The 15,833-nt window shown below is 37.3% G+C and overlaps 2 protein-coding genes across 2 annotated transcripts; both read left to right on the top strand.

Moving 5' to 3' along the window:
• Nucleotides 1-5,127: 5,127 nt before the first annotated feature.
• LOC116174099 lies at nucleotides 5,128-6,763 on the top strand (the record flags this gene model as incomplete). The annotated part of the gene is given in 3 exon segments (XM_031491897.1): nucleotides 5,128-5,464; nucleotides 5,521-5,791; nucleotides 5,852-6,763. Coding segments are annotated over 3 exon segments (1,394 nt in total), but the record flags the coding sequence as incomplete, so codon positions are not given.
• Nucleotides 6,764-8,951: 2,188 nt separating this feature from the next.
• On the top strand, nucleotides 8,952-10,542 carry LOC116174304 (UDP-sugar transporter UST74c-like). The gene is made up of 2 exons (XM_031492201.1): nucleotides 8,952-9,059; nucleotides 9,165-10,542. The coding sequence occupies exon 2, from the start codon at nucleotides 9,322-9,324 to the stop codon at nucleotides 10,315-10,317; it is 996 nt and encodes a 331-aa protein (XP_031348061.1). The 5' UTR covers nucleotides 8,952-9,059; nucleotides 9,165-9,321; the 3' UTR covers nucleotides 10,318-10,542.
• Nucleotides 10,543-15,833: the final 5,291 nt, after the last annotated feature.

Genomic DNA, 15,833 nt, shown 5'->3' on the forward strand with positions numbered 1-15,833 from the left:
AACACGTAGGGGGCGCCACCGCGCATATAGGAGCTAGTAAGATTGGTAGCGGGCCCATTCAAGGATCCCTGGGTGCTTCAGTGCCACTAGTTTCCACTCCACAAGGCGGAATTAACCTTGGAGTAAAGGGTATTGCGGGTGAAGGAATGAAACCACAAGGTGAAATAGGTGTGGTAGGTGAAATAAAATTTTAGTTGAAAACTTTGACACTTAATTTATTTATTGTTAATATAATATACACGATATCTGTCTATCTAGGTAATAAATTGTACAGTCCGTACCGTAGTTGTTTGGATCTTACATTTATGAATCTCAAAAAAATATAACGCTTGAAACAAACATGTGATACGAGGGTCGTTAAATATGCTTCTGTTTCGTTATTATCATCAGAGCTTAGTGGTGAAATGTTAAAACTCCAGGTGCCTACTTAAAATATCAAGCATGTGGGATCACTCGTTTTGTTTTGATAGTTTGAATGAGAATGAGAGATCGAAATGAAAGACCGGTGCAAGTTGGATTCATCCATTCATCCACCTTGGACAGGTGTACCTATAAAGAAGCTTGAGTTAGCAACAGTTAAACAAGTATAAATTGTGCATAACTCTTGTGCAGATAAAGCGCATTTTTTTAACCGAAATAGCTTTTGTTTTGACATCACCAATGGATATATTTCTAGCAGACGTCTCAATCGCCCTTTGTGTGTACCCTCTTCCGATAATCCGTTCTTGAGGTATAAGGGAATATACCCGATCACGATAAGAGATCGAGGAGGAGGGCTATGGTTGGTAGAAATTAATTCCTTTCGTTGAGACCTTTAGAGTACCATGAAGAATAAAAGTAGTTCCACTCCCCCCCACTCCATCCCGTACTTTGATAAGAGGACAGAAAGAAGGGCAGTAGTTGGTAGAAAACGGTTCCTTTCGTTGAGACCTTTAATTAGAATACAATGAGAGATAAAATTAATTTTTACCCCCTCCCTCAAGCCCCGTCGCTCACTGATCTCGAAAAAGAGTGCGCGGGAAAGTTATAGTTTGTACAAACCAATTTATTTTGATGAGATCTTTCATTAGAATACCATGAAGGGTAGAACATGTGCCCCCCCCCCATTTTCTAAAGTTTCACTTGGCACCACTAAAAGCACGCGTATGCAAAATCTGAGACCAATTGGTTGTCATGTAAAAATTATGCACGTTTTACTTTCAAAAACAGCATCTCAGGAACTAATTGGGGGGGGGGGCTTTTAGACAGCGAAATTTGATGGCCGTCTGGCACACCTTCAAGGTATAGGCTACCTACTGCAAAAAAATTCCAGGACTCTAGGACGATTCCCCTAGAAGTAGTTCAAAACGGTAGAAGTGGGTCCGGACGGACGGACAAAACGCAGACAATAGCCCATTTTTATTAATTTTTAAAAAATGCGCTAAAAAGTGGTGTATTAGAGTAGAATCGGTTCCGAAGAAGGCGCGAATTCGGTTGCGTCACTTGCGGTGGCATTAGTTTTCTGGGATGCAATAGCTATAATTATTCTGCAAGTCGACTACCTCCCTTGAAAAGGGTAAAATAATTAACGAAAAGTACTTACTATTTATGAGTATTCAGCACGTTTCGACCGTTTGCAGGCAGCCGTCGCGATGTAACGGCCTAGATTAGCCAAGAAGAGAATCTTTGGCCACCCGTTAGCAAAAAATCAATTTTGCCGAATAACCACAAGCCCTATAATATGGTACCTACCTAAGTAGCTCAGTAATCTCACCATTTGTTGTTTAAAATGAGACGGTTTAGCTACATACTTACTCACACTAATTTGACTTGTTCATTACAATAGGTATAGGCATTAGCGAATATGATTAGGTCACAATAAGGGTCACAATTAAGCAATAAAGAGAATGAGGCTTGATAACATAATAACGTTGAAACGAAGGACTTGTGTGCGTACCTTAAAAACCCTTTTAAACCAAATGGTTTCTCCCATAATTAAGAACGGCACACAAAATAGCGGCGAATTAGGGTCGCAAATTACTAAAATCAATCTTGTTAATAAGACAGATACTTGGAGTAATAAGTTTTGGCAGAAGCAAGTGTAAGTAAGCGATTCTAGCCACACTTATAGCGGCCAATTTGTTAACTGTCTGTGTTAGTAGAGATAAATAGGGTAGTTAGCCCTCTGTAAATGGTTTCGAAGTTTCTGCTTTTACTTCCGCGACTTTTCTAATAAAGGCATTTTTAAAGCAGAAACGTTGTATAAAATATTAACTAATATCAAAGAACCTTCTTTTTCAATAGTTACTACGACTGAGTTAGAGATCTGTAACAACGTAAAATAATAGATTGGCCGTGTTTGGCAGTTGTCACAAAACAGCTTATGGCGTTTATGCTAAAAAGACATAATTCAACTAACTAAAAGTACCAGAACAATTATATTAAACACCTGATACTAGTAATAATAGTAATAGCTTTGACTATAAACATATTTTATATTCAAAAGCAATAGGTAGTTGCTTCGTGTATATATATACCTATATACTATCCAGATGCTGCTAAGTCGCTTTATTATAACCACAGATTTAAATATACTATTTAAATCTGTGTTATAACATTTAATTCCCTGTACACTTCAAAAATAAATAGATACTACTACAATTAATGTAAGTAAATACAATTTATTCATTTATTCATAATTACATTCCATGCAAATTTATTTTGCCATGATCTCTGCCCTTCATTATTGTATCGAACACTCGAGAAATTTCGATAGACTTCGAGGCACCATGAAAGATTCGTCATCGACAATAAAGAACGAACGCAGATGTGACTTGAAATATTTGATTCTAGAAGGTTCGCGACCGTTCGGGAACACTCGACTTTACTATATAGGCTGATTCAAATTCGAGGACCACCATATGGGGATCTCGGAAACTGTAAGAGGTAGGTAGTTTAAATTGGCAAAGTTGCGTATTTTGATCCTTAACAAATTGCCGTTTTGAAACTGAAAAAATTCCGACTACTCGAAGATATCCTAAAAAAACGAAATTTTGCAAAATCGTTTTTATTTTTTACCGAAGCTATTTGAAGAGATATTTCAAAATAAATGACACATTATTATGGCCACTTTTTTCCCTCTGCAAGATGCTAGTTTTAAATGCGCCCCGCAGTTTGGGAACCACTGACTTAGAGGGTTTATAATGACATTATGGAAAGAAGATATTTTTGTCATCTAATGATATATGAGGTAGCTAATTTTCAGTTATACAGGGTGAGTCAACGATTATAACTTATTCAAGATATTTCGAAAAGTATCAGAGATAAGTACTTATAGGATATTATTACCATTAGCTAAAGGTTTTTGGAGCAGCTAAGACGACACAAAAAATATACAAGATGTTCCATTTATAAAATTGCAAATTTTTAGCACATTTTTGAAAAAAAAATACGCTATTATATTCGTTATGGCTGGTTGGCCGGCTGTCCGGTTGGATCTCAGCAACTACAATAGCTAGAGACTTCAAATTTTCACTAAAAGCTTTCTGTTATAGTGTAGATGTGCAGGTTCTAGTCTATTTTGAGTTAGATTACTTGTGATATCGATAATTTAAGAAAATAATTTCAATTCGGAGGTGCTATAATTTTACCGTTAGGTAGCGCTACCAGTATAAAAACCTAATGTTTTTCTTTGTGATTTGTTTTACAAAATAAAGACGTACGATCAATTGAAATTAAATAAAATTAATTATTTAAAGCAGCCAAAATTACTTGTGAGATCGATAATTTAAACTTCGCTAATAAAATACTGACCTGTATTACCAAAAATGCGCTTTAATCATGCATATGCTGATTTACAACTTGTTTAATAAAATTGAAAGATAGGTTATGTGATTTCCCAATAAAAAGTGACAATATGGATTAAATAATTTCAAATCAAGTGTCAACGTCCAGGTTGTTAAACCTTCAGTAAAATTGACACCAACATAACGACAGTAAAGCCCATCACACAATGAAAAAAATAAGGAATATGAAATATGGAATAAGAAATAGTGACGCCGTAGATACACGCAAAACACAACAAACAAATAGCAACAGACTATAAGCCAATCAGAACACCATGCCGTTTGAATTTATGTCATTATAATGGCAGTTAAATGTAAGGCAATAGCAGGCTAATTGCACCGACCGATCAAATATAATTCCAACTTCCAAGTTCATAACTTCCCAAAAACAACACCTCATACTTGTTTTATTTTAGGTTTACAAGATAAAATAATAAATATAGAATACGCGTGCGCGCCTCTTCTAATGTCATTGGTTCGCAATATGAATAAAAAAAAGGAATAAAAATTCGACTGAACGAAAATATTTTTTTTTAATTTCCTAGGCTTATTTCATATTTCAATGTTGTGTGCAAATCCATAAAGATCAGTAGATTAAAAATTGTTATTCATTATTTCTTATTCCTTATTTTTTGCATTGTATGATGGGCTTTACTTTTTATTTGACCAATTGAACGTCAGTTTGACATGTCGGGAGTTTAGGGTCATATTAGATGACCATTTTTTAAACGTTGCCGATGGCCGTTTGCACCGACAAATTTTAGCGGCGCTTTAAGCGTAGCTTAAAATCCATGACAACCATTGTCTCAATAATCGTTGCCATGATTTTAAGCTACACTTAAGCTAAGCGCCGCTTAAATTTGTCCGTGCAAACCGCCACGAATTGACTTTATTTCGCTGTTCTTGTAGTGTGAAGTTAGCGTACAACCTGGGGGTTTATAAGTACACTACAACCACGAACTTATAAATTAAGATGGACTGCTAATGCTGAATTGACAAATGACACCTACATGGGGGCAGCCATGATGTGCACTTACTTGGAGCGAAATTCAAATCAACTAATAAACAAGCATTAACCTCACGTTTTCTAAATAAATTACTGTGACACATGTCATCTTCCAAGGCTGCAATAGTCTCAAACCTTGAGCACTATAGTCCGTTTTAAAACTAAGAGGAGCGATTTAAATAGCGCCCGCGAAATATCTGAATTGTGATTGGCTTATACGGCGCCGTTTTTACACAGACGCAATTTCAGGATCTTGACATTTTGACAATTCAGTTGACATCTTTAATCTTTATTCGCTGTGTCATTTGCATTGTGTTGTACGTATTTTATTTAATTTTGCCTTTTTCGTGTGTTTTAAGTCTTGTTCAAATTTCAATTATACAAATCAGTTCTTATTAGAACTAAACCGGGTACCTGTACTTGATGTTGTTGGTGCAAATACTTCGAAATATGGATTCCACGCCAAGTACAAGTAAAGCGAACATTTCACCTGTAAAAAGGCGTACGCGTCTTAATTTGGGGCATTTATCGATCTCAGAAAAGCAGTGCATACTCAACTTATATAAACAGATATTAACTGATGACCCTGGCACAAAGATGGTTACCATTGTTGCAAAAATTGCTGATGCCGCAGGTAAGAAACGAAATACACATTAAATGTTAATTTAACACACACACTTTTTTATATAGGAATTGCAAAATCCACGGTTTACCGAACAATAAAGGAGTATAAGAAAACGGGAGCTGTAACTCCTTCTAAACGTTCGGGGGGTCGCCCACCTTTGGTATCGCAATTTGAGGAAAGCACAAAAACATCAGTTCGTCAAATTATTCACAACTTTTTCTACCACAGTGAACTTCCCACTTTGGACAAAATCTTAAAAGAAATTAATAGTCGTGAGGATTTACCACAAATGTGTCGTTCATCTTTATATAAATTAATGAAGCAAATTAATTTTAAGTAAGTTTTCTTTTATTTATTTTCGAATGTGGTATTAACACGTACATGCATTCTTTACAGATATTTAAAACGCAGTCGTAAAAGTGTTCTAATTGAACGAGACGACATAATAAGATGGAGACGAAAGTATTTAAAAGCTATTAAACAATATAGGAACGAAGGACGAGCCATATATTACTTAGATGAAACATGGTTAAATGAAGGCCATACAAAACAGAAAGTGTGGACTGATGATAACATTCGTACTCGACGACAAACGTTTGTGGAAGGATTGTCTACCGGTTTAAAAAATCCTTCTGGAAAAGGGAAACGTCTCATTATTTTACATGTTGGCTCTGAGAACGGTTTTGTAAACGAGGGTCTACTACTTTTTGAAGGAAGAAAAACATCCGATTATCATGAAGAAATGAATGCGGAAGTGTTTGAAGAATGGTTTGCATCTTTCTTAGTGAAAATTCCTGAAAATGCTGTAATTGTTATGGACAATGCACCATACCACAGCCGAAAGCTGGAAAAGATTCCCACATCGTCATCTCGTAAAAGCCAAATGCAAGAGTGGCTTCAAGCAAAAGATATCGATTTCGATGAAGAAATGGTTCGATCTGAACTTTTACAATTAATTATTTTAAATAAATATAAATTTGATGCATATGCTACTGACGAAATGGCAAGAAGCAAAAACAAAATTGTGTTGAGGTTGCCTCCTTACCACTGTGAGTTAAATCCGATCGAACTAATATGGGCTAAAATAAAAACTGAAGTGGCATCTAAAAATAAAACATTTAAACTAAAAGATGTGAAACAACTTTTTTTAAATGCAGTTGAAAATGTTTCGGTTAGTGATTGGCAAAGGTGTGTAAATCATATTATTAAGGAGGAAGATAAAATGTGTAATTTAGATGGTATAATGGATAACATTATAGAACCATTCATTATTTCAGTTGATACCAATGAGGACAGCAGTTTTGGTGAAAGTTCTGATGAAGGTGGTAACTAAACCATGTTATGTATTAATCCATTAAAGGCTGTTATAAATTCATTGCGAGATTCATTGTTAATTAATTGTAAATAAATAAATCACGTAATTAAATTTACTTTACAATATATTGTAACTATCACCTTTTGATTTTATAAAATGATTGCATTTATGTCTACATAATAATAGTACATTATATACCGCGGGACTGAAGTAGTACTTTTATTTGTTACTCAGTTGTAAACGTTGATTAACAAGACAAAACGCAAACGGGTAAACGTCATGTTTAAACGCTACTGACTTGTAAAACTGACAGCAGACTTGTAAAACTGACAACAGACCTGTAAAAATTTTGCAAGTTAGTAATCTAGTAATTTCATTGGCCAGAATTAATGCGAAGTCTCTATTACATGGATCACATGATATTTTAGACATTTCTTCAAGATCAATTTAAGAACTAATTATTTACGTTTACTATTGTTTACAAATGAGTAACAAATAAAATATTGTACATTATACGCCAGGTAATAGTTTTTACTGGCTCTAGGAGATGACAGGCTCGCCTAACGGCTCGCCAGTCAACTTCTCCTATCGCCAGTAAAAACTCACTTACCTGGCTAATAATGTAAAATACTATTAATCCCGAAGGTAAAGTTTAAAGGGAGGGCCATAATTTACCTGAGGGATTAAGACCACTACTTCAGTCGCAAGGTATATACGATATTTTTCGTACTTCCGAAACTGAAACACTTAATATGTATGGAGTTAGAGAACGCGTTCTTTCAAAAAATCGCTGCTTAACTACAAGTTACCATAGGAACGTTGCGTTGGTACGACAAACCCTACGCTATGGTAACAAAAATAATTTGGAAACTGTCATTGCTAGTGTCATGATTTTGGTGGTGGGTGACAAAGGTGTATTTGATATTGATAAAAAGCAGCCAAATTAGGTAAAGAATTGATACCACTGAAATCCAAAAAACTATATGAGCAGCAGTACGATGCGTTTAAGAAGTAGTGCAGTATACAAAATGTGGAACAACCTACTGAAATTGCCTTAGTAATTTCATCCTTCCGGGATTTTCGTCCAAATTTAATCCCGGCGGGACAAAAAGTGACACTTTAGTACTTGTCATAATGGAGTGAAGTTGTCACTTTAGTCTCGGAAGTACGAAAATAAAATTTCTTTTTTTTAAGTCAAATGTGTAGCAGTAAAGTGTATTAAAACACCATAAAAATGATCCAACACACCATTTATAATGTATGCCTTATATCGTAGGCAACCCATAATGCACATGTGTACGTATGTATCCATATACTTAAAACAATTGCCCAAAAGTTACTAAATTTAGTAACTTTTTCGGATGTAAATCAGACTTTTCAAGTTAAGGTGGGTTCATAGCTCTCCGTTCATCCGTTGCGTTGATCCGTCAAACGGATAGTACGTTTTATTAAGGTTCATAGCAATCCGTCCACATTGTACATTTGCAAGTATAACCATAACCTAATCTTTATTTTGTAGTGTACTCTCCGTGATTTTGAGTATGTGAAAATGGTACGAAAGTAAGAACACGTTGCTATCTGATTATTACCGTGAAGAACGAATAGGCGAACGCTGTTAACATACCAAACATAACCTCACTCTTGTTAAAAACGGACCAACGGAAACGTAAATGTTCAACTTCAACCAACTTTTTCGTCGTAAACGGACGACGTACGATTTAAAAATTTGCTGTCTTCTGATTGGCTAACGGACAAACGGAAACGTATGAACGGAGAGCTATGAACTTACCTTTACTCCTCTTAGTTTAAAAACAGAGTATAGGAAAATTCCCCTAGAAAATAAAGTGCACATCATGACCGCGCCCATGCTAGAGCCATTTCTACCTCTATGCAACTGTTTGATCAGCAGTCCATCTTAATTCATAAGTTCGTGACTACAACATTTATCACAATATGCCTGTGTATACCGATGACACTGTGGTGACGTATAAGGGGGGGGGGCCGTTGCTATAGTATTTAAGTTATGCTTAACTTTAAGGGATACTTAATTTTGATGGTGCAATTGGCCCTATGTTTAGTAAAATGAAGGATTCTATTTTTCCGACTTGTGTGGTATTTGACGTTTTGTATAAATATTGCCGAAGTGTATCATTGATCGCATCCCAATCCTTGCGCTTCAATGACCATGCGCGAAGTTTTGACACCACCAAATGTAAATAGAACAGTAATTGCGAATGTAATTTAAGCGGCAAAGTTATAATTGTTTAATCCATCAAATTGTTTATAATGGTAAGTAAATCGAAATTAACTCAATTTTACAAACTAGTCGTAAGTTGAGACGCTTTCTTCGTGAATTGCACATAGGTTATGTTTATATTTACTTTACGTACGTAGTGGGAGGCGCGAGTCCCTAGAAAATGGTCGCCACCGCTATCGCGAAAGCTTTGAGAAGTTAATTCATTCTGCAATGTACGCTGTCTGATTAGAATGTCATCGCGTTTCGAACTCACGTAATGTAGTTTTTTCTCGAGTAAATTGTTCCTGTATAAAAATGGTAACCGTCAGCCAACAAGAGAGCGTATCCAGCCACGTTTCATTGCGAAACAAAATTGGTTCGGCTTTTTTATATGGCATTGCGTCGTTTATGATTACCGTCGTCAATAAGACGGTGCTTACAACCTATGGTTTTCCTTCATTTCAAGTCGTCGGTTTGGGGCAAATATCCGCCTCGATCGTGGTGCTGTTTCTTGCAAAAAAGTTGAAAATTGTGCGGTTTCCCGACTTGGAATGGAAGACCTTCAACAAAATCATGCCGCTCCCTGTGATATTTATGGGAAACCTGTTGACTGGACTAGCCGGCACGAAGGAGCTGAGTCTCCCAATGTTTACGGTCTTACGGCGATTCTCAATTTTGATGACCATGATTGCCGAGCTGTACGTTTTAGGTATAAGACCAAGCGTTGGTGTGCAATTTAGTGTTTACACAATGATACTGGGTGCCGTAATAGCGGCCGGTAATGATTTGGCCTTCAATTTAATGGGTTATCTTTACATAATGTTAAATAATTTCTTTACATCGACGAATGGGGTGTACATGAAAAAAAAGTTGGAGGCAAAGGAGCTGGGGAAGTATGGATTGGTGTACTATAATTCGCTGTTTATGTTTGTGCCCGCTTTTATATTGTGTTTTTGTACAGGCGATTTGAGAATAGCGTACGAGTATGAATCGTGGGGCGATGTACTTTTTTTAAGCCAGTACTTGCTGTCTTGTGTAATGGGATTCGTTTTATCGTACAGTGTAGTGCTCTGTACGCATTATAACTCCGCCTTGACCACTACCATCATTGGTTGCTTAAAAAATATTTGTGTGACCTATTTAGGTATGATTATCGGGGGCGATTATATATTTTCGTGGGTGAATTTTATTGGGTTAAATGTTAGTGTTTTAGGTAGCTTAGTATATACCTATGTGACATTCAGGCGAAAAGATACCCCCTCATATACTGCAATTAGTACAAGTATACCGAATAAGATTGAAAACGTCTAGTATTCATTTGTCTGCTCAATTTCGTAATGTCAGTGCCATGCCACTTGCCAGATGAAATTTAGTTGTATAAACATTAATTACCAAAGTCAAATTGTACATAGTGTTTATAATGTACCTATATTAGATTAATGTATTTTAACCAGTGATAATGTAGCTATTGAACAGAAACCTTGAAATTTATTGTCAATTTTTTGTATTAAACGTGTAGATAGTTAGGTCATTCTAACTGTTTTGTAGTATACAGTGTCAGTGTTTTAATTTTTATTACTTGCTCAATGTTAATAGTAATTTTTATCATTAGACTGATAATACACGTTTAATTTCCTTCTGTGATGTAGGTAATTATTAAATAAATCATTATTTACTCTGTTTAATTTTAACAAAATACACAAAACTTAATTATTTTTATCTCAACTTTATCTTGTAATTTAGGTGTGACAATTTACTATTTCTACAGTTTCGGAAATAATAAAAATCCATGAACAGGTCTGGTAACATGGAAATTGAGAGATATCTACTAAAATCAGCTTGGGATACCACAAAATGTATAATAACCCGAACATTTCCGAACGTTCTAGAACATTAGTCCAGTCAAATTAGACAAAATAAGGGCCAAACCCGGAAATTTGAAAAAAAGAAGCTGAAAATTGGCGGACATGTTCAGGATAGTGCCAGAACCAATTTCCGAAAAGATCCCGGTTGGGGAACGGACGCCATCTTGAAAAAACTACCCCTAAACTCGATTTCTCCAGTTTTGAGCAAAACTAATGAACCAATGGTCTGATTCTCGTTGCTAAGGTGTCAAAATGTTTGTTTTAATGTGTATTTGGAGTAAAAACATAATTCGGCACATAAAGACACCCTTGGAAATTCGAACTTTTTTAGGAAAATCACCCCCAACCTGGATTTTTCACGTTTTCGGCATTTGTTGTTTTGTTTGCGCAATCCTAGGATTGGTTGGACGAAGTCCTCCACCTTTTCCTATCCTGCGCTAATCTTTTCAGTTCTACATAACTACCCTTGCCTACGTCCCTAACTCCGGTCTTGCGCTCTGCCCTACCTTCTATAGCTAGTAGTGCTATTCCTCCGTGTCTTAGCACGTTCGCTATCATTGTATCTCGTCTTCTCTGTACGGTTTTCATTTCCCTATTTCCTGTACTAGCTCCAAGACTGCTTCGTTTGTTACCCTATCCATCCAGCTAATCCTCATTCCATCCTACTTTTGCCTGCCTATCGTCCAGGTTTCGCACCTGTATGACCTACACTCCATTTGTACGTTTTTAGCAATCTTTTCCTAATTCCTATATTTATCTCGGATCTTAGCAGGTCCCACGTTTATTCTAATGCTTTTTTAGCCTGCGCTACCCTGGATTTTATATCTTCCTTGCAACGATTATCTTGTGTAACCTTACTACCTAAATAGCAAAAGGAACGGTTATCTTAGAAAGTGTTCATTTATGTAATACGGAAACTGGTTTCCTCGTCGGCAGCTAAAGGGGCGCTAGTTAAATCACCTTCTGTTTCCAATTCCTAAAAGAAATAAATAAATCTGGAAGCTACGGTTTCTTAGTAACGAAACACCCAAATTTATATCACGTTTCGATACCGTGCGTTCAGGTGTAACGGTTACTTTTGTAAGAGTAGATCGGTGTCTGATTTTTACTCATAGTATAGATTTTCGCCATTGTGTTGTCGTTCGGTCTCAGAATGTTTCCAGTTTAAAACCTGTGTATGGATTGATTATTTTCACGCCGTTTTTTTAGTTATGTGCGAATAGTTGAAAGGATTCCGCTTATTTACATTAATTGTAAAATGCATTTAAATATTTTTTATTTGGCATTTGTCCATTATATGTCAGTTATATCCGTCATATGTGATATATGAAGCAGTCTATTACGCCCAAGGGCATAATGAGAGGGCATAATGGATTGTCATCTCATGCCCTCAAACGGCCTGTCAAATTGACTGACGGAGTTATATTATGTAATAAAAAAGATGCAACTTGATTCGTATGAAGCACTTTAATGTTGGGAAAACAATAATCATGACATTTGTATATTGGCAATGCATTCTTTAGAACAATGAAAAATAAAATGTTGTATGCACCTCAGGCATTTCTCAATATTTAACCCTCGGGCGACTTACAATCCCTCGGGCCGGAGGCCCTCGGGCTCTGTCGCCCTCGGCATAAATATCGCCTTAATGCCCTTGATGCATAAATAACTATTACGTGCAACTTAACCTGACTGCAAATAATAATGAAAAATATAATGAATAAAATTGTGTTCATTTAGTTAGTACTCTCAATCTTGTTCTGAACTCTGAAGGTTTTTTTAAACAGAAATTTTGACATTCAGATAGAGAACGTCAAGAAGAACGATTAGAAACATCAATACTAATTATCCGAACCTTGACGACGAAATTTGGACCATCCGTTCACTTGTTATGCTCAAAAATCGGAAAATCAAATTTAGGGGTCGTTTTTTCAAGATGGCGTCCGTTCCCCAACCGGGATCTTTTGGGACTTTTCAGGATTTAGTTCTAGCACCATCCTCATCAAGTATGCCAATTTTCAGCTTGTTTTTTCAAATTTCTGGGTCAATGTTTACTTTTACTGGACTACATGTCATATTTCTCAGCCAAAAGCCTTTCTACATGCTCATAGACATACAGTGGCCCTTTAGCTTATTCGCTCAATGTACTCATCAAAGTTCAAGCCTTCAGTAGCCTCAGTAAGGCTGCTTCACTAATTGTTAACATGTTAAAAATGCACCATCGATGTCCAGAAATGCTCCCTGCCTCCCCCTCCCTGCAGGCATTCCCCTCTCCAGCCTGCACACGAGGTTGTAAAGAGCCGTCTCAGTGGACATACCAGCCCTGTAAGGGTACTGGAATTGATCTAATGGTCTAAGGACCAATACCCCATTCCCACCAGCTTCTCCACCGTTTTTAGAAGAAACGATGATAGGCTGATGGGCCTGTAATCCTTCAGCATATCATATTCGGCACGACCCAGCTTAGGTAAGTAGGTACACAATTCCTTACTTTTCTCCACCTTTCAGGGAGGCTCTAAAATGATGTAATAAATGTGACAGCAGTGGTTCCAGGCCCTTTTCCACAAAAGCCGGGAATATCCCGTCCGATCCTGCACTCTTAAATGGCCTCAACGCCCATATCAGAAATCCCTCGGTAACCACACGGGCAGCTACTTTCCAGTAGGTGGGCCTTACACCAATCTGGGTAGCTCCGAAAGTTACGTAGTCCCTAGAGCCTGGAAAGTGTGTTTCCAGGAGACAGGTGAGAGCCTCGCCCCGGTATATCTGCCTCACAGTGTCCCCACTTTTTGATCAGGCATCTCTCGATGATCCTCGTTTAGACCTTCGAATAGTGAGATCTTCCCAGTCCACAGGCAGCTTAGTTCGCATATGATCTTATTAAAGAGCCTGCGAAGCTCTTTACGAACCTTTTCAAGGTCTTGAGTTCCTCGAAAGGTTCGCAGTGTACAATTGCCTTCATATGTCGTTGCTTACTAATGCGGCCGCGTCTTCCACCTATCCTGCTTTCTGACAGAGCAAAGGTAGCTCATCCAACCGCTCTGATATTGCAGTTCCAGGCAATGGGTTGGGAATTCCAAAAGCTACAGCGCCAGCGGTGTGCAGTCAGGTTTAGTTGGGAAAGGATGTACCTGTGGCCCAAAAGCGACGGTGCATCAGACACCCTCCAGCCCAAGGTTTACTAGTCCTCGCATTCGATCACAATGGCACTCTTCGGATTCGGGATAGGCACTCGCAACTTTGGGTGCTCCAGAACCTCTAGGTTTCTTCTCAGACTGCCCTGAGCCAGACCATGAAGTGCTTCTCTTTGATCTGAGATTCTTGGTCCCTGACGTCCGGTTGCTCTCTGAATCAACGTCCCAGACACAGCCTTCGGTTTAGCGCAGGTTCCGCTTGACCTGAAGTTTTACCCTCGAGCCAGCGCTTCCTGGCCATCACTTTCTGTACGCCGCGCCAGTCGTATTCTTCTTGCTGGTCCACTACCAGATTTTTGAGTAAAGCCCTTCGTTGGAGCCTTCTCCTCTTTCGAGGAGCCTGCCGCGTTACCGAACCACTTTTGAGGGCCAGCTAGTTTGTTGGTCTCCCTGACGAGGAGCCCAAAAACGTCAATACAATTCGCAAGAGTAGTGCAGAAATGGAAAGAGGCCACCACTTGGAGGTCGCTGGGTATGCGACGGCCACCGTTATCGACACTGCACTTCAGTGCCACGCAGAAGTTGGTCCAGTTCAGGTTTTAATCCCGACGAGCCCCTTATAATGGTCACTACCCACACCGAAGCACGAGCCACTTTACGATCATTCAGGTGTGTGGGCGTGGGCGTCCCGCCACCCAGCATAACTCTAGCTCGAGAACTTCTCTGGGTCGTAATTTGTGCTCGATTAAATATAACAAAACAAATTTATTCGACATAAATCAATCAAATAAACTGAACGAAAAATAGGTACTCAGAACTAGAATACAAATACATCACGCCACAAGCGATCGATAGAACTAATTAATTAAAATAGCCGGAGTTAGCATTTGTACATAAGAATAAACAATCTTTTAACACGTAATTTCTTTACAAAAAACAAGCGATTATTTAAACAAAATAACCAACATTAAATAATTGTTAAACAAAATCACGTTGGCTTCTAATTCAAATAACATTAACGAAATTATGTTCAATTTCAAATTAACTACGCCTAAAGATGATATAGGGTGACCCAACCAACCAAATTCACGAAAAGTTGCATTCAATTAGATCAGATTTATACAGGGTGGCATTTGAAGAAGTTTTAATTGGCCATATCTTTTATTCGGATTAGAGATCACTATGAAAATGTTTTCGGTAGAATCAACTAGCACGAATTTCATTATTTATCACTTTATCGATGATAAAACTGTTTGATAATGGGTTTAAATAAACTCGAAATCGATCGCTTTTCTAACAAAATTAATGGCGATTTAGTTTCTTAGTAGGTAATTCATTTTCCTTGTTGTAGTGAAGAGTTCTCACTATTTAAAGTTGTTTGTTCCCTACTTCGACCTATGTGATTAGAACACAGACTTCCCCTGTACCTGTGATTAGAACACAGACTTCCCCTGTACCTGTCTTAAAATCCGACTTTGTTTTCATTTTCTAATCACACATCAAAATATGATCCCTACTTCATAATTTGAAACAGGCAAGCTTAAAAATATCCTTCTACAGGATTAGGTAATATACCTATTTGTGATCGTAAAATTTCTTTTTATTTATTATTGTTTATTTTATATCAAAATATGATCCCTACTTCTTAATTAGACACGTAGATAAGATTAAAAATGTCCTAAATTTGACGAGATTGGGTAATATTTGTGATCATATTTTGGGCATCCGCAAGTTCGTAGATTCATTTAAATGACAAACACACTGCGGACGTATTTCTTTTTTCTGAAATTAAAAAGGGGAAAAAACACAATTAGGGAGAACTTTTCAG

This window comes from Photinus pyralis, unplaced genomic scaffold (genome assembly GCF_008802855.1).
Source record: "Photinus pyralis isolate 1611_PpyrPB1 unplaced genomic scaffold, Ppyr1.3 Ppyr1.4_LG6, whole genome shotgun sequence".
Classification (NCBI taxonomy): Eukaryota; Metazoa; Arthropoda; class Insecta; order Coleoptera; family Lampyridae; genus Photinus; species Photinus pyralis.